This window comes from Melanerpes formicivorus, unplaced genomic scaffold (assembly GCF_026170545.1).
Source record: "Melanerpes formicivorus ecotype bairdi unplaced genomic scaffold, bMelFor1.0.p_v2 SCAF_107, whole genome shotgun sequence".
NCBI lineage: Eukaryota > Metazoa > Chordata > Aves > Piciformes > Picidae > Melanerpes > Melanerpes formicivorus.
Genome location: NW_027142459.1, coordinates 1,087,092 through 1,111,604, shown reverse-complemented (window position 1 = coordinate 1,111,604; position 24,513 = coordinate 1,087,092). Strand labels below are relative to the sequence as shown.

General features: G+C 48.7%; 2 protein-coding genes across 4 annotated transcripts in view; one reads left to right on the top strand and one right to left on the bottom strand.

Annotated features, from left to right (window-relative positions):
- The first annotated feature begins 25 nt into the window (after window positions 1-25).
- The window catches only part of LOC137455732 (Fanconi anemia group M protein-like), a 75,592-nt gene continuing 51,104 nt past the window's right edge, over window positions 26-24,513 (top strand). For 2 of the 3 annotated variants that reach the window (XM_068166803.1, XM_068166801.1), the window contains exons 1-4: window positions 26-615; window positions 2,312-2,484; window positions 5,192-5,269; window positions 7,239-7,397. In XM_068166803.1, coding sequence (XP_068022904.1) covers window positions 147-615; window positions 2,312-2,484; window positions 5,192-5,269; window positions 7,239-7,397 — 879 coding nt within the window. In that variant the 5' untranslated portion in view covers window positions 26-146. The remainder of the gene's footprint in view (window positions 616-2,311; window positions 2,485-5,191; window positions 5,270-7,238; window positions 7,398-24,513) is intronic. The other variant, XM_068166802.1, reaches the window with a different exon arrangement.
- On the bottom strand, window positions 11,103-23,795 carry LOC137455738 (heme-binding protein 1-like). Its single transcript, XM_068166813.1, has 5 exons — window positions 23,536-23,795; window positions 19,376-19,467; window positions 17,805-17,946; window positions 16,536-16,719; window positions 11,103-15,719 (listed from the first exon to the last, which is right to left on the bottom strand). Exons 1-5 carry the CDS (start codon window positions 23,759-23,761, stop codon window positions 15,548-15,550), a joined length of 816 nt encoding a protein of 271 aa, XP_068022914.1. The 5' UTR covers window positions 23,762-23,795; the 3' UTR covers window positions 11,103-15,547.

The following is a 24,513-nucleotide window of genomic DNA, read 5'->3' as shown; positions in this document are numbered from 1 at the left end:
CCGCCCCTCCCCGCCCGCTCCTCGCCGCCGGCTGCCGCGGGGTTTTTAAGCGACGAAACGGCGAGAAGATGGTTGAGTTCGCGCTCGGGGGCGAGTAGGTTGCGAGCGGGAGGGCGCTGTGCGACATGGCGGCTCCCTGAGGGAGGATGAGCGGCGGGCGGCAGCGCACTTTGCCTCAGGCTTGGTGGACGGCGGGTGGGAAGGCAGCGGAGAAGGGCAGGAAGAAAGCCGAAGAGAAGGCGGCGGAGGAGTTAAAGGAGGAGGAGATAGACGATGACCTGCTGTTGTTGGAAGCGGCGGCGGCGGCGGACCCGAGCCCGGCGGCGGGTTTCTGCGCGGCGGCGGGCTCCATTTGGATCTACCCCACCAACTACCCGCTGCGAGCCTACCAGCTGCGCATGGCCCACGCCGCTCTGATGGCCAACACGCTGGTCTGCCTGCCCACCGGCCTGGGCAAAACCTTCGTGGCCGCTGTGGTCATGTACAACTTCTATCGCTGGTTCCCCTCCGGGAAGGTGCTTTTCCTCGCTCCTACCAAGCCGCTGGTAGCTCAGCAGATGGAGGCCTGCGCCAGCGTGATGGGCATCCCGGCCGGGCACATGGCCGAGATGACAGGTAGGGCGGCGCCGGGGCCCGCACCGGGCGGGGGGTGCGCGGGGGGCACCTCGCAGCAGGCAATGCGGAAAGCACAATCGAGTTCAGCTAGTCCAACGCCTCTGCTAAAGCAGGGCTACCCACCATGGCCAGCTGGGTTTGGAATCTCTTTAGAGAGAGAGACTCCACAACCTCTCTGGGCAGCCTGCTCCAGGGCTCCCGCAGCCTCACGGTAAAGGTGGAGCTTCCTATATTACGGTTTGTTTCCGTTGCCGCTTGTTACTGGACACCGTTGAAAAGAGCCTGGCCCCTTCTCGGCACGCACCCTTCAGACACTTGTAAACATTAGTAAGATCTCCTCTCAGTCTTTTTATCTCCAGGCTAAACAGCCCCAGGTCTCTCAGCCTTTTCTCATCAGACAGATGTTCCAGGCCCTTCATCATCCTGGTAGCCTCCATTGCACCCTCTCCAGTAGTTGCCTGTCTCTCTTGAACTGGGCCCAGGACTCCAGATGCGGCCATTCTAGGGCACAGTACATGTGGAGGAGAATCTCCCTTGACCTGCTGGACATGCTCTTCACCCCAGGAGACCATTTCCCATCTTGGCCACAATGGCACATTGCTGTTGGTGAGGGGCAACGAGGCTGGTCAAAGGCCTTGAGCACAAGCCCTATGAGGAGAGGCTGAGGGAGCTGGGGTTGTTTAGCCTGGAGAAGAGGAGGCTCAGGGGTGACTTCATTGTTCTCTACAACTACCTGAGAGGTGGTTGTAGCCGGGAGGAGGTTGGTCTCTTCTCCCAGGCAACCAGCACCAGAATGAGAGGACACAGTCTCAAGCTGCGCCAGGGGAAGTTTAGGCTCAAAGTGAGGAGAAAGTTCTTCACAGAGTCATTCGTCATTGGAATGTGCTGCCCAGGGAGGTGGTGGAGTCACCATCCCTGGAGGTGTTCAAGAGGAGATTGGACGTGGCACTCAGTGCCATGGTTTAGTCATGAGGTCTTTGGTGACGGGTTGGACTTGATGATCTTTGAGGTCTTTTCCAACCTTGGTGATACTGTGTGATACAAGCCCTATGAGGAGAGGTTGAGGGAGCTGGGGTTGCTTAGCCTGGAGAAGAGGAGGCTCAGGGCAGACCTTATTACTCTCTACAACTACCTGAAGGGAGGTTGTGGACAGGTGGAGGCCTGGAGGTCTTCTCCCAGGCAACCAGCACCAGAACAAGAGGACACAGTCTCAAGCTGTGCCAGGGGAGGTTTAGGCTGGAAGTTAGGAAGAAATTCTACACAGAGAGAGTGATTGCCCATTGGAATTGGCTGCCCAGGGAGGTGTTTAGGAGGAGACTTAATAGGGTGATTGGTTGCATGGTTTAGTTGATTAGGTGGTGTTGGGTAATAGGTTGGATGTGATGATCTTGAAGGTCTCTTCCAACCTGGTTTATTCTGTTCTATTACTTATTGTCCACCAGGACTCTCAGGTGGTTCTTCATGGAGCTGCTTTCCAGCTGGGCAACCCTTCATCTGTGCTAGTGCAGGAAATTGCTCCTACTGAGGGAGCAACTACTGAGTTGCTCCTACTGAGGGGCAGCACTCCACACTTATTCTTGTTGAACCTCATGAGTTTCCCCTTTGCCCAGCTCTCCAGTCTGCCTGCCTGCCTTCTGCTGCTGCTCTCATGGCTGTTCTCAGCGGAATGCTTTGCTGATATTTCTTTAATTTGCAGGTGGAACCCAAGCCCTCAATCGGCGGGACCTCTGGACTGCCAAGAGAGTCTTTTTCCTTACTCCTCAAATTATGGTGAATGATCTTTCTCGTGGGACCTGTCCTGCTGTGGAGATTAAATGTTTGGTTGTTGATGAAGCCCACAAAGCCCTTGGAAATCACGCCTACTGTCAGGTAAGGCTGCAGTCACCTTGCTCCTGGCTTGCAGTTGAGAGATTTTGGGGTAGTTATTGTGTAAGTCCTTCATAAAGTGTTACTGTCATTATTTCTCTAGAGAGATGGTCCTTCCTTTGCTTTGAAAGATCACTCATAGAATCAGAACCGTTGAACTGTTGAGGTGGGAAGAGACCTTTGAAATCACCAGGTGCAAGTGCTTGCCTAGAGCTCACAATCACAACACTACAGCTTAGCCACTTAGTTTGAAACCCCTCCAGTGACAGGGTCTCTGCCACCTTCCTGGGCAGCCTGTTCCAGGGTTTTACAGCTCTTTCTGTGAAGAAATTTTTCCATGTATCCAACCTGAGCCTTCACTGACACAGCTTGAGGCTGTTTCCTCTTCTCCTCTCACTTACTGCATGTGAGAAGAGACCAATCATTACCTGGCTCCAGCCTCCCTTTAGGGAGTTGCAGACAGTCAGAAGGTCTGCCCTCAGCATTCTTTTCTCTAGGCTGAAAAAGCCCAGTTACCTTAGCTGCTCCTCATGAGACCCTTCATCAGCTTTGTTGCCCTTCTCTGGATCTGCTCCAGCACCTCAATGTCCTTCTTGGAGTGAGGGGCCCAAAACTGAACAGAGGACTCAAGATGTGGCCTCACCAATGCCTAATACCAGGGCACTTGGTCCTACTACCCACACTGTTGTTGATTCAGGCCAGGATGCTGTTGGCTGCCTTGGCCACCTGGGCACACTGCTGGCTCATCTTCAGCTGACCATCAGGTAACACCCCCAGGTTCTTCTCCACCAAGCAGCCCTCTAGCCACTCTGCCCCAAGTTTTTTAGTTAGTCTCCCTTGCATCTTCAGTGCCTTGGTTTTAATTAAAACCTGTATTAAAAAAACTCAATAAGGCAAGGTGGGAACCTTTTTTTTAGTGTCCAAAAGGGTTTTGTTTTGGCTGAGGCAAGTTGATAGCAGAAGCTGCTATCCTATTTCTCTTCTTTCAGCTGTGTTTGTGTTTTTAACTGTACTTTGGTGTGGGGTTTCCCACCACTTTTTGTTTCTGCACCTTGATAGCTTAATTTTAACACTGGCCTAGTGGGAGGTGTCCCTGCCCATGGCAGGAGGAATGGATCCAGATAATCTTGAAGGTTCCTTTCAACACAAACTATTCTGTATGTTTGTGGTCTGTTAGAGTAACTTCTAAATGAGACAAGGTGTTGGTTTGGGGCTTGTTTTTTTCCTTTTAGTGTTTCAGGGTAAAAAAATGTGGCCTTTATTTTAGCAAAATGAATTCAAGATGTCTTTGTGGAATAGTTTTCTTCCTTGATTAGCAAAGAGCTGTTGTGCAATAGGTGCCCTGAAAGAAAGTTTAGGTAATGGAGAAACTGAATGGATAAGGACTTGTCTGGTTGCTTTTAAGGCTTCTTCAGAGTCAAGTAGGTGCATTTTAGAGCTTGTTCTAGGTTATTTTAGTTCAAAATGCTGTATAACAATGATTCTATTATTTTTTTTAACCTTCTGCTTTGTTGTGACTCACTCTGTGAGCTAGAACTATATTTTCTCAGCTACAGCAGTAAAAAAAATCTCTCCCCTCACCCCTTGTCAGCCCTGGAGCTGTGACACTGGCAGGCTTTGGTCTGTTTCAGCTTTACCTTCCCATCACTTTCAGTAGAACTATTTGTACAAACTGAACATGGGTTGCCCTTGGAGGTGGTGGAGTCACCATCCCTGGAGGTGCTCAAGAAGCATGAGGACATGGCACTTGGGGACATGGTTTGGTGGCCATGGTGGTGTTTTGTTGATGGTTGGGCTTCATCTTGGAGGGCTTTTCCAGCCCAAACAGTTCTATGATTCTGTGAATTCCCCTTCAGTCTCTGTTCACTTCTCTGTAGCTTTTCTGGTACTCATAATGCTGTGCAGCTCGTGGTGGCTGATCGCTGTTTCGGTAGCGCTCGCTTGGTGAGAAGATGGAGTAGGGAAGCAATATCTTTGCTGCCTGATTGTTCAGCAACCCTTGTGCTAATTTTGGTATTGGAGTTGTAAAAGGAGAACATAGGAAGTCTGAGGAATATTCAGCCTTTTCTCAGTTGCTGATGGAGCATTTCCCAGTGAGACTCAACTGAATGCTGGTTGGAATCATGGAATTGGTTGGGTTGGAGGAGACCTCTAAGATCGAGTCCTTCTGTTGATGGTGCTTGTCGTCTCTGCTCAGATGTAATGGGAACAGCTTGCCCAGAGAGGTTGTAGATGCCCCATCCCTGTTCAAGGCCAGGTTGGATGAGGCCTTGAGCAACCATGTCTAGTTGAGAGGCATCCCTGCCTGTGGCAGGAATCTTGGAGTAGATGACCTTTAAAGGTCCTTTCCAACCCAAACCATTCTGTGGTTTAATGGGACTCAACTTCCATGGTCTACTGCTTGGAGTGGATTCTTCAAACTTACTTTTGGGCAGCTTCTTTGAGTTAGTTTGCTATTTATTTGTTAAACCAAGTGAAAAATCACCTTGTCATTCACCAGGGTTGTTCTGCTGAATGGGACTGGGATAATCTAATCAAGATGGAGTGGATAAAGCAGTTATAAATGGAACATTTCCAACTTACTCTTTGGAGTTAGAGGTGGTTCTTGTAGAGTATTTTGTGAAGCCTTTTCTGTTTGCTGGTTATGACACAATTTGTGTATATAAATCATCTCCTTTCAGGATACTGATGGAAACTTTGCTCTGTTTAGGTTGTTCGTGAGCTAAGCAAACACACCAACCAATTTAGGATCCTGGCCCTGAGTGCCACTCCAGGCAGTGACACAAAGGTGAGTCATGTCTTCCTGCATGGCTGGAATCATAAAGATTCAGTGTAAGCTATGTTTAATTCCAGTTCTGGGCTCCTCAAGTCAAGAAAGATGTTGACTTGCTGGAACGTGTCCTGAGAAGGGCAACAAAGCTGGGGAGGGGTTTGGAGTGCAAGCCCTGTGAGGAGAGGCTGAGGGAGCTGGGGTTGCTGAGCCTGGAGAAGAGGAGGATCAGAGGAGACCTTATTGCTCTCTACAACTACCTGAAGGGAGGTTGTAGCCAGGTGGGGGTTGGTCTCTTCTCCCAGGCAGCCAGCACCAGAACAAGAGGACACAGTCTCAAGCTGTGCCAGGGGAGGTTTAGGCTGAATGTTAGGAAGAAATTCTTCATAGAAAGAGTGATTTGCCATCAGAATGTGCTGCCCAGGGAGGTGGTGGAGTCACCATCACTGGAAGTGTTTAGGAAGAGACTGGGTGGGGTGCTTGGTGCCATGGTTTAGTTGATTAGATGGTGTTGGATGATAGGTTGGACTCAATTTCAAAGGTCTCTTCTAACCTCATTAATTCTATTCTAATCCCACTGGGAGGGGACTCAAGTCTGTTAGACTCCCACATAAAACCTGAATCTCCTTACAGTCTGTTGGTTGCTAAGGTCTTGTCTTTACTGTGCTCTGGACTCTTCATTTTCTGGCTTTTTGGAAAGCAAATAATCCCTTCTGGGTTTTGCAAACACTTGAACCAAGAAGAATAGAGAATCCTGGAATGCTGTAGGTTGAAAGGGACCTTTAAAGGTCATGTAGCCCAACCTCAGTAGAGTCATAAAATTGTTTTGATTGGCAAAAACCTCTAAGATCGAGTCCAGCTGTCAACCCAACTCCACAACAGCCATTAAACCATGTCCTGCAGTGCCATGGCCACATGTTCCTTGAATACCTCCAGGGGCAGTCACTCCACCACCTCCCTGGGCAGCCTGGTAGCATGATGGGTAAACAGAAAGCTGAGGTTTTCAGTCAAAGCAAATCTGGCTCCAGGTTGCTTCTCATTATGTAATTCTGTGTCCAGAGAATGGCAATGAAGCTGGTGAAGGGTATGGAGAACAGGTCTTATGAGGAGCAGCTGAGGGAACTGGAGTTTAGTCTGGTGAAAAGGAGGTTGAGAGGGAACCTATTGGGTCTCTATGACTCCCTTGAAGGGAGGTTGGAGCCAGGTGGGGCTTGGTCTCTTCTCCTGAGGAATGAGTGACTGGACAAGAGGAAAAGGCCTCAAGTTGTTCCAGGGGAGATTTAGGTTGGACACAAGGAAACATTTCTTCCTCTTGAGAGTTGTCATAGCCTGGGCCGGGCTGCCCAGGGTGATGGTGGAGTCCCCATCCCTGGGGGCTTTCAAAGCTGTGGAGATGTGGTGGCGATGGGACATGGTTTAGTGGTGATCTTGCATTGCTGGGTTAATGCTTTGCCTGGATGATCTTGGGGGACTCTTCCAACCACAATGATTCTGTGATTCATGGCACAGGTAAAGCCACAGGAAGAGCTCTGTCCCTGCAGGCCAGTTCATAGTACCATAGTATCAGTCAGGGTTGGAAAGGACCACAAGGATCATCTAGTTCCAACCCCCCTCCCATGGGCAGGGACATCCCAAACTAGATCAGGCTGGCCAGAGCCTCATCCAGCCTGGGCTTAAACACCTCCAGGGACGGGGCCTCAACCACCTCCCTGGACAACCCATTCCAGGTCTTCACCACTCTCATGGTGAAGAACCTCCTCCACACATCCAGTTACTTGCTTTTTGTATTCATGAACTTAGAGCTGGCTCTTTGTGTCCTGCTTGAGGTCTTGAAGTGCAGAGTCTTGTGTTTTTCATCTCTAGGTAGTAGGGACCTTCTCCTTTCAGTTGCACTCAAGGAAATCAGGATGTCTTTGTGATGTTAACTTACATTTTTGGAGTGTTAACAAGCAAATAATGACCTTTTTGTGTGTGCCTTCTCAAACAGGCTGTGCAGCAAGTCATTTCCAACTTACTGATTGCCCAGATTGAGAGCTGTGCCGAAGACTCACCAGAAATTCAGCCTTATTCTCACGAGAGACAAGTGGAAAAGATTGTCGTTCCTCTGGGTGAAGATGTGGTAGACATTCAGAATGCTTACATCCGGGTGAGCTGGGGCATTCTTTTGTTCTCCAGTGGCACTAAAGATAGAATCTCCGCTCTTGCTTTAACATCTCCAGTGGAGAGACACTGGAACAGGTTGTCAACAGAGGTTGTGGATGTCCCCCATCCTGGAGGTGTTAAAGGCCAGGTTGGATGGGGCCTTGAGCAACCTGGTCTAGTGGAAGGAGTCCCTGCCCATGGCAAGAGGGGTTGGGACTAGGTGATCCTTAAGATCCCTTCCAGCACCTCGAGTACTGTGTCCAGTTCTGGGCCCCTCAGTTTAGGAAGGATGTTGACTTGCTGGAGCGTGTCCAGAGAAGGGCAACGAAGTTGGTGAGGGGCTTGGAACACAAGCCCTATGAGGAGAGACTGAGGGAGCTGGGGTTGCTTAGCCTGGAGAAGAGGAGACTCAGGGGTGACCTTATTGCTCTCTACAACTACCTGAAGGGAGGTTGTAGACAGGTGGATGTTGGTCTCTTCTCCCAGGCAGCCAGTACCAGAACAAGAGGACACAGTCTCAGGCTGTGCCAGGGGAGGTTTAGGTTGGATGTTAGGAAGAAGTTCTATACAGAGAGAGTGCCCATTGGAATGGGCTGCCCGAGGAGGTGGTGGAGTCACCACCATTGGAGGTGTTCAGGAGGAGACTTGATGGGGTACTTGGTGCTATGGGTTAGCTGTTTGGGTGGGTTGGATTGGTTGATGGGTTGGATGCGATGATCTTGAAGGTCTCTTCCAACCTGGTCTATTCTATGTAATTTTTTTTTTTTAATTCTATGAATCTGTGAACTTATTAAGGGAACAATTTCCTGTGTGATTAACTTGGCCCTAGAGTATAAGGCAGAGGGAAAAAAAATCATGGTTTCAACCACAGCACAGCAGTGATACCTGTTACCTTGCAATGACTTCAAAAGCTCTGCTGCAAAACTTAACTACTGAATCATTTATCTCATTCTCTTTCTGCAGTCCTTCAAAATAACATGAGACCTGAGCTGAGGGCACTTCAATTTCCTTGAATGTAGTGGTTTTAAGGTGTTGGGAATGGCCATGCTTGTGTTGTCCAGGTTATTGCCAGCCTCATGAGGATTAGTGACTGAAATATGCTCTCTGGTTAGGAATATTCTCTGTGTGCTTACTTAGCCTTGATTATTTGTTGTTGTGTGTGTGTGTTTTGTTTGGGTTTTGTGGCTTTGTGTTTTGATTTTTTTTTTTCTCTTGAGAGCATTATTCTTCTTCCCTTTTTATCCAGTAGGTGATGTCCAATCTCATTTCAGCTACACTGTCACCTAGAAAGGTTGGGCCAGAGGATCCCTGAGGTCCCTTCCAGCCTGGCATTTTGTGATCCAAACGTAGAACAGGTTAGCAGGGGCCAGAGCTGTTGTCTGGTCAGTGATGACTTAATGGTCAGTGTCCTCTCAGTAAGCTCCTAGTAGACAAATGGTATTGCAGAAGGTACCACTTTGAACAGTTAAAAATGTTCCTTTTTAGGTAGAAGACCTAAATTTGGATTCATTACTATCAGACTGTCATGATTAGACTACATTTTTGGTTTCATTTTGATGAACTGGGGGCAGTTTGTGAAGACCATTGTAAGACTACCTTGTTTGTTCATGAACTGAGGCCTTGAGTCACCTGTTCTAGTGGAAGGTGTCCCTGCCTATGGCAGAAGGGTTGGAACTAGATGATTTTTAAGGTCCCTTCTGACCTAAACCATTCTCTGAATTAAATGTATTTAAATGAGGAGTTTTCACTGAGCAGCTGGTAAGAACTCTAAGATAGTTTGGCATCACTACAGGTGTCTGTGAATGCTTGTGTTGAGTACAGGGACTCCATCTGAGGCTTAAGCTGAAACAAGCATATAGGGTTGGCTGATCTGGTGTAATCAAGGAGGCTAGACCAACCTTGACTCCATGGTCCTGTGGCTTCAGTGGTTTCTACTTCCTGTCTTTGAACTGTTATTTGCATTTGTATTGCTGCTGCTTGACTTGAGAACACAATTGGAAGGATGGTGCCCAGCCTGTTTCAGTATTGATGGGGCAAACCAAGCCTTGCTCTTGGAGACCTCAACACTTTCAATATTGACTCCTGCCCCTCAGCTTCTGCAGAGTGTGCCCAGCTGTTCAGCTCTACCTTTTACCCTGATTCTATGTATTGGCTGCTCAGCATTTTGAGATCAGGGTGTGACTGCAACCATGCATCAGAGAATCATTTAGGCTGATGATATCTTAAGATCATCAAGTCCAACCATTAACCCAGCACTAACAGGTCCCTCACCACTATATCTCCATGGCTTTGAAAGCTCTTTGGGGATGGTGACTCTGTCACTGCCCTGGGCAGCCTGGGCTAGGCCTTGACAATCTTCAAGGGGAAGAAATTGTTCCTCATGCCCAATCTAGACATATTCTGGGGCAACTTAAGGCCATTTCCTTTTGTGCTATCAAACAAGTTCCTGTCCTATGCGTTTCCTTATCCTTGTCCCTTGCCACGAGAATCAGTTGTGAGGTGTGCTCTGAATGGCATGGATTTAGGAGCAAATGCAGAATAAGTCCATCACTCCAAGTGCTGTATTTCTACAGCTTGGTTCTGATAGCAGTCCTGTCCCAGGCTGTGCTGCTGTGGGAGACCAGGCTGGATGCTGTACAAAAATGGGATTGCAGATGGCTCTTGCAGTGGGGAGCAGGGAGGTTACTGGCAGACCTGCTGCCTGCAGCACACAGATCCATAGCCCCAAGTGTTTGTTGCAATACTGTGTGGTTTTTGAAAGCTCCCTACCACAGGAAGGTCAGGGACCTGCTGGAGTGGGTTGAAGGAGTCCACAAAGATGATCAGAGGCTGGAGCACCTCACCTATGAGGACAGGCTGTTCAGGCTGGAGAAGAGAAGGCTACCGGGAGACCTTAGAGCAGCATTTCAATGCAGCCAGGAAGGCTGGGGAAGGACTGTTTACAAGGGGCAATGGTTCGAAACTGGAGCAGGGTGGATTTAGGCTGAACATTAGGAGGAAGCTCTTCACAGTGAGGGTGGTGAGACTCTGGAACAGGTTGCCCAGGGATGTGGTTGAGGCCCCATCCCTGGAGACATTCAGGGTCAAACATGAAGGGGCCCTGGAGATATCCTGAGCACAGGAGATACCCGTGGCTCTATTGGAGTAGAGCCAGAGGAGGCCACAGCAATGCTGTGAGACCAGGCTGATAGAGTTGGGGTTGTTGAGCCTGGAGAAGAGAAGGCTCCAGGGAGATCTTTTGGTGCTTATAGAGCCAATCAGAAAGCTGAGGATAGACTTCTGAGCAGGACCTGTTATGACAGTACTAGGGGTGATGGTTTGAAGTAAAAGGAGATAGAGACTGGAAAGAAGGGAGAAATGTTTGACACTGAGGGTGGTGAGAGCCTGTCCCAGGTTGCCTGCAGAGGTGGGAAATGTCTCATCCCTGGAATCATTGCAGGTCAGGCTGTTTATGGCTCTGAGCAACCTGCAGTAGTTGCAGATGTTGTCCCCTGCCCTGATTGGGGGGGGGGGGGTGTTTGGACTGGATGCCTTTTGAGGGTCCCTTCCAACCTGATGCATTCTGTGAAAACTGTTTAAGTTTGGGGATCTCAGAGTTCTTTTGGGCATCTTACAGATCTTAGAGTCCCATTTCCCTCTTTCAGTGGCTTGTGCAAGATCAGAACAGCAACTTGTGTGTCTATTGGAGAATGGAGAGGCCAGGGCACTCTGCACAATAAAACAATCTCTTTAATTCTGACAGACAGCACCACTGAACAAGACAACACTCAAGGGACAGTGAGGGACAGTGTCGGACAGCACGGCGCAGGCCACGGGACGTGTCTGTCCATACAATAAGCAAGGCCCTGAGTATCACAATAGCTGGAATCAACTTTGTAGGCACTAATGCTGATTTGAAAGATACATAGTATGCAGGACAGCACTCATCTGCTGAGCCTGCAGCCTTCCATCTTCCACAAACTGAGGGTGCAGAGGCCTGCAGCAGGCTGCCCAGAAAGCTCTCCTTTGGAGAGAATCCAGACCCACCTGGACACTGTGATCTTGTGGGCAAGCTGCTGTGGGTGCCCCTGCTGTGGCAGTGGGGTTGGACTGGATGATCTCCAGAGGTCCCTTCCAACCCCCACCATGCTGGGATTCTGTGAAATATGAGTGAATTCTGATTTATTGTCTTGTTTGAATAGTGGGAATTACTTCAAAAAAGGAAAATCCATGAGTTAGAGTTGCTTAATGAGCCAGAGGTGGATAATAAAATACCTGCTCTGAGAACAGAAGGTAGTCATGCTTGAGGTGATGCTGTCAAGCTTTCTGAGATGACATCCTTGAGTAATTGTGATGTTTCCTTGGCATTCCCTGCTCTAACTTGAGTAATGGTGAGGGTGGTGAGATAATGGAATGGGTTGCCCAGGGAGGTTGTGGATGCCCCCTCCCTGCAGGTGTTCAAGGCCAGGCTGGATGAGGCCTTAAGCAACCTGCTCTAGTGGGAGGTGTCCCTGCTCAGGGCAAGGGGTTGGAACTAGATGATCTTTAAGGTCCTTCCCAACCCAAACCCTTCTATGAATCTGTGAATAAACTTTGTGTGTCAGTGCCAAACCACAATTCTTCAAGCCCAGGCTTTGAGGGCCACTTACAAAAGCTGATACACTTTGTGGCTATGGAACATTGTATCTTCAAACTCTCAGTTCTCAGCAGCAGAAGCCATCTACTAGAAGTCAAAATAAATACTAGCCTGAAAGTCATGGTTTGACATGAAACAACACCAAACACTGCTGCAGTTATCAGCACACTCAGATAAAGACCTGACTGTGGTACTTCAATAATGAGGATGGTTCTCTAACATACCCACAAGTAGCTGGGTCACAGAAGGAGACATCAGATGTAGGCAGAGGTTTAGAACATGGAGTATGTACAAAGTGGGACTCTGTGGTGGGGGGATTTAACTGCTTCAAGAACTGCTGGACTTCTGTGGTTGCCCAAGTGTTAAAATACTTTCTCTGACTAGCAAAAGCAATCAGACTGCAGGAACATCTTTAATTTGCCTCAAGACCTTATCAAGGGTGACAACTGGACATTGGGAGGAAGTTCTTCATGATGAGGGTAGTGGAACAGGCTGCCCACAGGTAGAATCATTAAGGTTTGTAAAAAGACCTCTAAGATCATCAAGTCCAAACTTCTACCCTGTATGGCCACTAACTGGTCACTAGGTCTGGTGGAAGCCCCATCCCTGGAGACATTCAAGGTCAAGCTTGATGGGACCCTGAGCAATCTGATCTAGTTGGAGATGTCCCTGCTCACTGCAGGAGGGTAGCACAAGATGACTCTTGAGGGTCCCTTCCAATGTGAAACATTGTGGTTCTGTTTGTGCTTATAAAACCCTTGAGGGGGATTGAGGACAAACCCAAACCTATTATTTGATGCTTCCCTGGTTCTTCAACTTTGTTTTTTCAAACCTTTCTTGTGTTATTTTCTGTGCATTTATTAACTTTCACTTTACTCCTGGCTGGTATTTCCAGCCAGGAAATAAAGCAAGCAAGATAAATACAAATCAGACAGGAAATAACTCAACATATTGATTAGTTTTCCCTTCTGCCTGTGATCCTGTATCTTGACGAAAGAGAGTAACATCAGACATGAATAGGTATATTCATTATCTCCTCTAGTGAATACTTTGATGTGTATTTAGCTTGGCACATCCAAGTGGTTCCTAGATATGGCCACTGTGCTGTTGCCTGGCGCAGACCAGGTTTGATGGTCTCCTGGTTGGAAGAAGAGCCCCCAACCCACAGCCTTTGAGATTCCTGTCTCCCAGCTTAACAACCAGTTAAGCTGTCTGTGCTGAACCATCTCAGAGTATCTGACCAGCTCAGCATAGAATCATAGAGTGGACCAGAACAACTCATGAGGGAAGATTGAAAGAACTGGGGCTCTTTAGACTGAAAAAGAGCAGACTGCAGGGGGGGATCTCATCAATGCTGATCAATAGTTAAAGGGTGGTATCAGGAAGATGGGACCAGTGGTGCCCAGTGAGAGGGCAAGGGGAACAAACTGGAACATAGGAAGTTCCATCTAAACATGAGGAGGAACTTACTTATTTTGTGGGTGACAGAGCACTGGGACAGTCTGCCCAGAGAGGTGGTGGAGTCTCCATCTCTGGAGACACTGAAAACCCCCCTGGATGTGTTTTTTGTGTGACCTTCTCTAGGTGACCCTACCTTGGCAAGGGAGTCGGATTTGATGATCTCCAGGGGTCCCTTCCAACCCCTACCATGCTGTGATTCTTTGATTGTGTGTGATTCAGAAGAAGAACGTGAGGACTGTGGCATTTTTTGCCCCCCCACAAACTTTTCTCTGTGTATTTTCTTTCCTCCTTCCCCTTGATGTCTTTCCTGGAATCCCTGCAGGCAGCAACCACCAGAGGGCACCTTGGTTCCACTCAGCAGGACCAGCTGGTACCCTCTGGTTGTGCTGCTCGGCAAGAGATTGAGCATCAAGTCAGTTTGTGAGCAGGGAGCCTCGGGGAACTAGGTTTTAAGTTCAGGAGACCTGCGTGTTTACTCGGCCAGAGGTGTTCCACAAATCCATTTTGTTGGCCAATTAGCTTTACTGTAACCTAGCAGACAGCTGGCTGTGGTTGCAGGTTTGTATCTGAACAACACAAAAGTTCTAGTTTTGTGTTTCTTTTGGGGTAGGAACTAGATGACCTTTAAAGATCTCTTCCAACCCAAACCATTCTACAAGTCTATTTAAAGCTTAGATGCTGTGATTGATTAATAAATAATGCTGGTGATATACTTAAGGAAGCTTTATATAAAAATATATTTTCTTCCATTAAAATTAACTTTTCCTGTCATACCTGTGAGAGGGACCTTTGGGAAGGGATTTTTGAGAGCAAACCTGTGTGCTAACCTACTTGTAAAGTGTAGTAGGTGCTCTTGAATTGGTGAACAGCCAAGCATGGGCTGTCTTCAGACCTTCTCTGGGGGCTTCTCTTGCAGTCATGGCCTCCTAGACTGGTGGCTGTCTACTTATGTGGAGGGTAAAAGAAACAAACTGCAACAGAAAAACCAACATTTTGGGGAAGAAAAATTCTCACAGTGAGGGTGGTCAAATACTGGGAGAAGGCCCAGAGGGGTTATGGGCTCCTCATCCCTGGAGATGCTCAAAACACAACTGTGCTAGGCCTTGAGTGGCCTGCTCAGGTCACTTCTAGCTGATTTGTTGTGTTTCTTTTTTCTCTGTTTCAGTGAAAGATTTATATCATGACATTAATAGTGTAGTACTACCAGAAGGGTCTAAAAAGTCCTAACAAATTACTTCAGCTGCAGCTTTTGACATCTGGCAAAGCTGTGAGAAGAAAGTTCAGAAAGCCGAATGGTTGAGAGCAGCCACTTTCTGCTTAGGAATGCCCAGCTTAGTGATGGGATTGCTGTCAGTGTGGTTAAGGGGACCTGTGTCTTCTGCTATCAACATTTCAATGGGTATTAGGACTGTTCATGAGAAGAGACCAAGCAAGCAGGTGAGAAGAACTTTGGTTGAATGCTTTCTGAGGTAAGCATGAGCAATCTCTGCTCCACAGATGGGCATTAAAAGCAGTCAGCACTGGCCTGCTCTTGCTCCTTGGGTTAATTCCAGTAGACTAAATCTGGTAGTGCTCCTCACAAATGAAGACCTGACTATTCATTTTCTAAAGCCTAGCCTGCATGTGTGAGGTGGTTTCAATGTCTGTGTCCTACTGAACGCCCCAACAGGGCCTTTCTATGCCTGGGACAGCACTGGGTGCCCAGAGCAGGTCAGGCTGAGGGCTGCAGGATCACCCCTACCACTTCCCCCAGCTCCAAGCAGTCTAGAGATGCTAAGAAGTGGATGAGGAGAGAGGTTTCTGTCTCCCTTATCTTGTAAAAACAAAACAAAATGCGACCTAAGTCCTAAAGTGCTAAAAATCTCCATACAAACTGTGTACAACCTGTCAAAGTCACTGTAGGAACCTGTATGGGTGAGGTGTTACCTCTGTGGGACACTTAACTTGGAGCCACCTCCTGGCTCAGAGCCACATTGCTAACATCTTGGAGGGTTGGACATGTAGACTCATGTGATTCACCTGTGAGAGTGCCAGCAAAGCAGAGCTGGTTGGTGTGGCTGCCAAGCAGCAGGAGCAGGTCATGGTCTCTGCAGGAACCAGATCTCGTTGTGTCGGTTGGCGGCGGCTGGGTTTGTGTAGCCTGCGATGATGAACGTGTCCTGCAGACACAGCTCGGGGCTCTCCAGGATTGCTGCCAGCAAGTTAATTTCTCTCATGATAGAGTCTTCATTGGTGATGCCTCTGAAGCTCCTGCAACAACCAACTTCATATCAAGTTCTTTTTAATAGACCCCACAAGTACTTGCTTCTAAATTACTCTAAACTCTAACCTGATTCACTGCAACAGGTTGTCCAGAGAAACTCTGGAGGCTCCGAGCCTGGAGGTATTCAAGACCAGGTTGGATGGGGCCTTGAGCAACCTGGTCTGCTGGGAGATGTCCCTGCACGTGGCAGGGGGTTGGAACTAGATGATCTTTAAGGTCCCTTCCAACCCAAACCTCTCTAGGATGCTATGATTGTGATTGATCTCAAACAGATACCAGGTTTCGTCAGTGTTTCCACTGATATTTGCCTTGTTCCCAACCATACAGTCTGTTTTCAGGTGGTATTACACCTTGTGGTGGAATTGTGACCTCTAGGCAAGAGGTTAGACTTGGACAACCTCAGAGGTCTCTTCTAACCTCAACAGTTCTATGATTCATGGGTGCATCCTTGTAGCAGGTAGATTGGTACCATTATGTCCTGAATATCCCAGTTTGATAAAACAGGTCCAGGGATGTCATAGATGCCCTGGAGGTGTTAAAAGGCCAGGCTGGCTGGGGCTTTAAGCAGCTTAGTCTAGTAGGAGGTATACCTGCCCATGGCCAGACGTTGGAACTAGATGGTCTTTGAGGTCTCTTCCAACCCAAACCATTCTATGAAGTAGTCAAAATCAAGTTTTTCTCTTCAGATGAAACCATTTAGACCTTCACCTCCTTTAAACCTTTCTTAGAAGCTGCAGCATACCCAAATGGAAGAATCCATCTCCTCACCATTTGTCCCTCAACACAACTAAAGAGTTTCTTACCTGCTATAAACAATGGTAGAAGGCCATTCTTCAATGATGATGTCTGAGTCAAAAGGATGAGGTGGCTCATCCTGCAGCACTTCAGGTAGGTAGTAGGCTACTGTCACTGACTGTGTCATCTCTGACTGAGACTCGTTTGTGTGCACGATGGTCACAATGGGGATGGTTATTCCCAAGTACAGGCCTGAGGAGACACATGGAACTTGTGTATCCAACTACAAGCAGCATTTTGCTATGCCTTGCAGAAGAGATTAGGCTATGGGGAGGAGAGTTCACTGCTCTCTAAAACTCCCTGAAAGGAGGCGGGAGTGAGGTGGGGTTTGGTCTTCTCCCTAGTATCAGGTGCTGGAACGAGAGAAAATGGCTTGCAGTTGTGCCAGGTTTAGATTGGACATAAGGAAACACTTCTTTCCTGAAAGAGTGGTTGGAACAGGCTGCCCAGGGAGGTGCTGGAGCCACTTTCCTGGAGGTGTTCAAGAAAGATGTGGTCATGGCACCCTGGGACATGGTTTAATGGCTGTGGTGGTATTGGGTTGATGGTTGGTCTTACTGAGCTTAGAGGGCTTTTCTAACCCAAACAATTCTATGATTCTATATCTCTCACTCTCTAATACCTGCACATGTGATGTGGATGTGTCTCCAAAATATAGGCTATTTGGTGAGCTCTGCTGTCTTCATGTAGGGCAAGGAGTTTGAGTTTGCCTTCACCTCTTTCCCTCAAGAGGTTTGTGTTTATTTTGTAAGCTGACTTTGTGTCAGTGGTACTTAGGGGCTGGAAACTGCCTGGTGGGAAAGGACCAAGGGGTGATGGTTGACAGAAGGCTGATGAGCCAGTGTGAAGACCACCAGCATCCTGGCCTGACTCAGTAATAGTATGGAAAGCAGGACCAGGGCAGGGACTGTCTGTACTGAGCACTGGTGAGGCCACACCTTGAGTACTGGGCTCAATTTTGGACCTCTCACTCTAAGGAGGACATTGAGGGGCTACAGCAGGTTTAGAAAAGGCCAATGAAGCTGGTAAAGGGTCTGGAGAACAAGTCTTGTGACAAGCTGCTGAGGCACCTGGGGTTGTTTCATTTGGAGAAAAGGAGAGTGAGGGGAGATCTCCTTGCTCTGTACAACTCCCTGAAATGAGGTTGGAGCCAGAAGGGCACTGCTGGAAGGGTTGCACTACAGGAACATGTCCCTATAGAGAGGGAGCTACTAAAAGGAAGAGCTAATGATTAAATTTAACATTTTAATTAGACTGTAGAATCGTGCACCACTTACCTGAGGAGTTCTGCTCACAAATGTACCTCATGAGCTTCATGAAGCCTAGGCAGATACTCTGCTCATACTGCTTCTCCTTCATCTTTATGCAAGCCCACTTGGCCTTCCTGTACTGGCGCTTCTCGTACAGCAGATCTCCCAGCTGCAAACAGGAGGAGAATGACTTTGGAGTTTAACTGCCTAAAAACACAGGCAACCAGGAAAGTCAAACTATCAAATAGCTTAGAAGAGCTTTCTCTCTAGGAGAGCTGGAGAGGCAATTCTGACAAAGGCATGGAATGACAGGATGAGGGGTGATAGCTCCAAACTGGGAAAAGCTGAACTGAGCTTAGACACTAGGGAGAAATTCTCCTCCATGAAGGTGGTGAAACACTGGAACAGATTGCCCAGAGAAGATGTGGAGACTTCAACCCTAGAATTGTTCAAAGCCAGGTTGGATGGGGCCTTGAGCAAGATGGTGTAGCAGGAAGTGTCCTTACCCACGGCAGGGGGACTGGAACTGGATGGTCTTTAAGGCCCCTTCCAACCCAAAGCATTCTGTGGTATTTTGGTGCTTTACTTTTAGCATAAAGACATCAACTACTTCAGGTGGACAACCAGGAGAACAAAGAAGGGCAAAAAAGGTGGTGAAGGGTCTGGAGAACAGGTCTAATGAGGAGCAGCTGAGGGAACTGGGGTAGTTGAGCCTGAAGAAAGGAGGCTGAGGGGAGACCACCTGACTCTCTACAACTCCCTGAAAGGAGGTTGGAGCCAGGTGGGGGTTGGTCTCTTCTCCAAAGGAACAAGTGAGAGGGAAAGGCTGAGGGAGCTGAAATTGTTTAGCCTGGAGAAGAGGAGGCTCAGGGGAGACCTTATTGCTGTCTACAACTACGTGAAGGGTAGTTCTTCTCCCAGGCAACCAGCACCAGAACAAGAGGACACAGTCTCAAGCTGCACCAGGGGAAGTTTAGGCAGGAGGTGAGGAGTTGTTAGCCATTGGAATGTGCTGCCCAGGGAGGTGGTGGAGTCACCATCCCTGGAGGTGTTCAAGAAGGGATTGGATGTGTTACTTGGTGCCATAGTTTAGTCATGAGGTCTGTGGTGACAGGTTGGACTTGATGATCTTTGAGGTCTCTTCCAACCTTAGTGATTCTGTGTGTGATTCCAACCTTGTTGAATCTATGACAGGAGGAAAGGATTAGGTTGGATGTGAGGAGCAATTTCTTCCCCAAAAGGGTTAAGGCTTGGCCCAGGCTGCCCATGGCAGTGGTGGAGTCCCCATCCCTGGAGGGGTTTCAAAGCCATGGAGATGTGGTGCTGGGACATGGTTCAGTGGTGACCTGGCAGTGCTGGGTTCATGGTTGGACTCCATGGTCTTAAAGGTCTCTTCCAACCATAATAATTCCACAATTTTATGGAAATTCCCCCATGTTGATGGTTGGACTCAGTGATCTTAGAGGACTTTCCCAACCAAAACAACTCTATGATTCTGATATTAAAAATCCTGAAGGATGAAGATGTTTTCCCAGTGAAAGCTGTTTTGGGAAGCCAGGTGTGGGTCCCAAGAACCCGGCTGGGATGGGAGGCAGTACCTTTTCTTTGCGCTGGATCAGAGTGAAGGGGATGGTCTGTCTCTCCTGGGGACTGTTGTTTCTAGTCAGCTGCTGGATGGGCTCTGCCATGTCTGCAACAAAGAACACAGGCTGGAGAAATAAGCATGACATTTAGATTTGCCATTGAAATGTGGTTGGATTGGGTACCTTTGCAGCTGTGGTTGCCTTCACTTTAATTCTAACTGCAATTCATAAATAAGTTCTGCTTAAAAGTTGATCCTTAAGGGAGAGGCTCAGAACCTTTGGATATAAGGTTGGTCTTAGGGATGGAAAAACTCTATTCCAGGAGAGTTTATCCCTTGGCTTCCAAAGCTGAAGTGATGGAGGGCTTTGAGAGAGGATGAGCAAGTGAACTGTCACATGCTGTGTTTGAAAGGCTGGATGCTACCTCGTGATATTTATCAGACAGGCATGGCAAGGGCTGAAGCTTCAGCTGAAAGAAGAGTCTATCTGGAATGTTTTAAGTAACTCAGGATCTTGAGTGGAAAATGCAGGATGGGGGGTGGGAGGAGAAGTATTATCCATGCTTCAGGGAATTAAGATGCAGGAGAATTAACTTGGCCAAGGTCACTGAGTAAATCTGGAGCTGAGCTGAGAATCAAACCTCCATCTCCTGGCATCCAGTAGTTTTAGCTTTAAGGCTATTTGGCATGGTGGAGATCCTCCTAATGAAAAGGAGAAAGCTGCTCTGGGCTGCATTTTAAATGGGTTTGAAAAGATGTCCTTGGGAAACATGTAAAATCTAAGTGATAACTGACATTAAAATAGATCTCTTTAGAGGCTGAGAGGGAAATAAAAGGATATTAGGCTTCAGCAGTGAATTTTCCATGGAGTGTTCAAGAACTTGGAAACATTTCAGGACTCTAGAAAAGTTTACTGGTTTTAGATTCCTTTGTTGATAAATGTGGGTGGTGCTTTTTTGGTGGTTTTTGTTTGTTGGGGTTTTTTTGTTTGGTTGTTTTTTTCCCCTTTTCTTTCTTCCATCTTAATGCACAGGGTTGGAATTACACTTAATGAATGTCTTTTAAGGAGGTTTATTCTTCAGTGAGTGAAAGCCTGCCTGTCAGGCACATTTGGTTTGTTTTATAAGTATTATAGTATGTGTTTGTAATATATCAATTTTGAATTGTAAATCTTTTAACCTGCACAACTCTTAAAATCATTTCCCCCCAAAAGCAAGTGAGTTAGCTGAGTTCCACCTCTCAGTCCAGGCTTACCGGCCTGAATAGTGGTGTGACAGCACAAAGCAGGATGAGGTAAGAACAGGACGGCCAGTAGGTCAAGGGAGGTTCTCCTCCCCCTCTACTCTACCCTATGGAGATCACATCTGGAGTTCTGGGTCCAGTTCTGGGTTCTCCAGTTCAAGAGAGACAGGAAACCACTGGAGAGAGTCCAGTAAGGCTGGGAAGATGCTGAGGGGCCTGGAGCATCTCTGTGAGGAGGAAAGGCTGAGAGACCTGTGGTGGTTTAACCTGGAGAAGAGCAGCCTCAGAGGGCATATTCTTAATGATCAGCAAGAGGTAAAGGATTTGTGGGGGGCAAGAGGATGGGGCCAGACCCTTGTCAGTGGTGCCCAGTAATAGGACAAGGGGCATAAACAGGAACTCCATCCAAAGATGAGGAGAAACTTGTTTGATGTGAGGGGGCTGGAGCCCTGGAGCAGGCTGCCCAAAGAGGTTTGTGGAGTCTCCTTCTCTGGAGAGATTCCAAACCCAGCTGGACATTGTGATCCTGGGCAGGCTGCTGTGGCAGGGGCACTGTGCTGCATGATCTCCAGAGGTCTCTTCCAATCTCCAGGATCTGGGAATCCTCTCTGGGAGCTGTAGCACTGTAGCTAGGGGAAGTCTTGATTTAATTAAATGTCAAAATAGTGATTAGAGTTGGTAGTATGAGTAGGTGTTATGGAAGAGACAAAGCTTTACAAGAGGGTTTGTGTAAATAAGGGACACGTGACAAGACTTGTTCAGGGCTGAGCAGTATTTAAATTGTTGCATGTCTTGATCCTTGATCTGTGCCTGACCAGACCTGCTGGGAGTGCTGCTCCAGTGGGATGCACTCCTCAGCTATGGCCATAATGTGCGTGCACACAGAGCTTTGTTATTCTAAAGGAGAGCAAATAGTCTTTGTGATGCTGTACCCCAAGTCTTCATGCTGAGTAGAACCACTAGATGTGTCCTTTGGAGAGATCCAAGAAGCAGCAGCTCTCAAGGTGTCTACAAGCACCATTGTGGAAGGAAGTTTTAGTGCTGGGCAGCTGTGGGCTTCAGCATGAGGCTGCACCTAGGGGATGAGCCAGTGATGGAGGCTCTGTCATCCCTGCCCATGTGATCCCAGAGGCTTTGGCTGTCCAGCAGCCTCAGTACCAGCAAAGCCTGGTGCTGCTTCCAGCAAGGGAGGTACATGGGAGTTGGTGGAAATCCCCCTGTAATTCAAGATCTAAAGCTTCACCTGGAGCCAGAATACTTGAGCTCAGATCATGCTGCTGTGCACACTGTCTTAGACAACCTTATGCTTTAGCAAGCTAGCAGCTTTCCTGAGCTTGCTTGTGGAATGTTCTCTTGCTGACCACTAGACTACAGGGCACACAAGTCCTGTTGTTAATATCTCTGTCTGCAGTTATCAGGCTGACAGTTAATCTGGACCAAGTAAAGGTCTGGTGTTTTCTCTCATCATGGCTTCAGTGACAGCAGCCTGTTGGATGGAGCACACTGGGCAAGAGATGTGGTCTGCTCCCTGTTACAGGAAGGGTTCTTCCTCCCAGGAAGCCATCTCTGTTCCTTCTACCTCACTGTGTTGAGGCTCAAGGGGGCTGGCTATGTTGAACTTTGGATGGACCATACAAGCTCATGTGGGCTGCTCTTAGGCTGTAACAGCTGAGATGCAGTTTGCTCCTGACATAGAGCCCCTGAAGGGGATAAAACACTTTTTAGGTTTTGGACCATTTTCTTGGTGTTACAAAGTCAACCTTTCATAACGGAGTAACTAAAACGTGCTGAAATGCTCCTTTGGAATTGTTTCCTCAACTTGATGTCCTGCCTCATCAGAGGAGTGTCAGTGGGGTCAGAATACCTGATCATTTTGTGGGAATGAATCTTGTCCTCTGCTCCATTAAGCTACTCCTGAGGAATATGTTCATGCCTCACTATTGTGTGTGTTAAACTGGGACCTTCTCTCTCCTACCTCCCTTTCTCTTCACCTACCTCACTTCCCCCTGTGTATACCCCTGTGGAACCTGAAGCTGTTAGATCTGATGCACTGAAATTACAGGATGGCACTGCTGGCACAGGGCAGCCAAAGACCCCTTCTGAGGGGACAGGGAGGACAAGGCCAGGTGAGAACTCTGTTCAGAGGGACCCTGCCTTTCTTAGTACCTGATGGGGGTATGAAATTTCATTGTTAAAACACAGTGGAGATGAGGTGGGACCTCTAGGCATGGTTGGACAGCAGGGTGTACTCTCCTTTATGTGTCTTCTCTAAAGAGCCAAACTTTTGGGTAGCTACAGGAGATACTCTGAAGGAGGCTGCTTTTGCAGGTAGTCGGTTCAATATTTAATCAGGATTTAATCATCAGTATGAACAGGTCAAGCCATTGCTACTCCAGCTGCTTGTCTACAAGCTTTAGAATCGCCCTGTGCAGAGTTTTACCTCAGGCTTTTTGTATCAGCAGTGTCCAGAGGTCTGATGGCTGTTCATTGCTCTATCACCACACAGCTCCTGCAGGCACCAGGCGTACCTGAGCCAACCTCACCGCTGCTGGCTGGTGGGACCCTGCAGCTGGCCTGGCCAAGGGGTAGCCGAGGAGGCAGCTGAGAGCCGTTCTGCCCCGCAGCCCCTGCAGGGGATGTTCCGGGTGCCAGACCCCCGGGCAGGCTCTCGGGCTCTCTAGGGAAGGGATGGCTTGCGAGTGGCACCGCAGGCTCCTGCCAGCACCACTCCAGTGCCCCCTGCAACCCTCACGAGTTACCACCTGGGCAGCACCAGAAGGGACGCGGCGGTGCTGAAGGTCAGGAGTCCCCGGGAAGGTGCCGGTAAGCTCGGAACTGCCTCCCTGCATAATCCTCCCGATCCCAGCGGGCTGCCGTGGGCGGAAAGCGGCTTAGCCCTGCCCTGAGCGCTGCCCGCCCCGTCCCGCTCCTTACCCCGGGGCACGTCCACCTGGTGCCCTCTGCCCACGTTCTGCCAGTAGCTCAGCAGCCGCTCCTGCTCCTCATCCTCCATGCGTTCGGCTTCCTCTTCCAGGCTGCTGCCGTTGCTGTGGTACGCGGAGTCCGGGCTCTCCTCCGCCAGCCCGCCCAGCTCCTCCAGCGTGATCATGGCCGCCGGCTCCGCCCCGCTCATGCGGCACCCGCCCGTGCCCGTCTCCATCCTGCCGAGCTGTGCCCAGCCCTGCCGCCTCCCTCTGCCTTATGAAGGGCTCACCCGGCTCTGCCTTGCCCGGGGATTTGAAGGCGAAGGGGGCTGGCCCCCGCCTCTGCCCGGCCGGGGGGGAGGGACGGAGAGCAGGGAGGTGTGGCAGTGCCTGACTGAGCTGCCGGCACCGGGTAGTGCTGATACAGCTCAGATGAGCTACACAGAGGTGAACTGCGCTGAGCTGAGCTCCAACAAGTGGTGTCTGCTCGCGGGCTGGCTGGTCTGTAGCTTCAACAAGTGTCCTCTGCTCGCAGGCTTGCTGCTCTCTATCCTTTCCGAATCATAGATCACCTGCTTGGAAAAGACCGGAACATCATTGCATCCAGCCAGAGCCTAACATCTCCCTGTACACAACTCTTAGACCACACAGTCACAGAATTGTTTCATCTGTAAGACACCTCCAATATCGTTGAGAGCAACCATCAACTCAACACTACAATGACCATTAAACCGTGTCCCAAAGCACCATGTCCACACATTTCTTGAACTCTTCCAGGGATGGTGACTTGCCACCTTCCTGGGTAGCCTGTTCTAATGCCTGACCACTCTTGCAGGAAAGAATTTTTTCCTAAAGTCCAACCTAAATCTCCAGTGGTGCAAGTTGAGGGTATTTCCTGTCATCTTGTCACTTGTTATCTGGAAGAAGCAGCCAGGCCCCACCTGGCTCCAACCTCCTTTCAGGGAGCTGTGGAGAGCTAGGTCTCCCC

What these genes read in the sequence shown, in the direction of transcription:
- LOC137455738 (XM_068166813.1), bottom strand. Translation starts at nt 23,761, where the DNA reads ATGGAGACGGGCACGGGCGGGTGCCGCATGAGCGGGGCGGAGCCGGCG. An exon ending in TTGTGAGCAGAACTCCTCAG is followed by an intron (nt 16,720 to 17,804) that starts GTAAGTGGTGCA and finishes GTGTCTCCTCAG; the next exon opens with GCCTGTACTTGGGAATAACC. An exon ending in TCTACCATTGTTTATAGCAG is followed by an intron (nt 15,720 to 16,535) that starts GTAAGAAACTCT and finishes TGGTTGTTGCAG; the next exon opens with GAGCTTCAGAGGCATCACCA.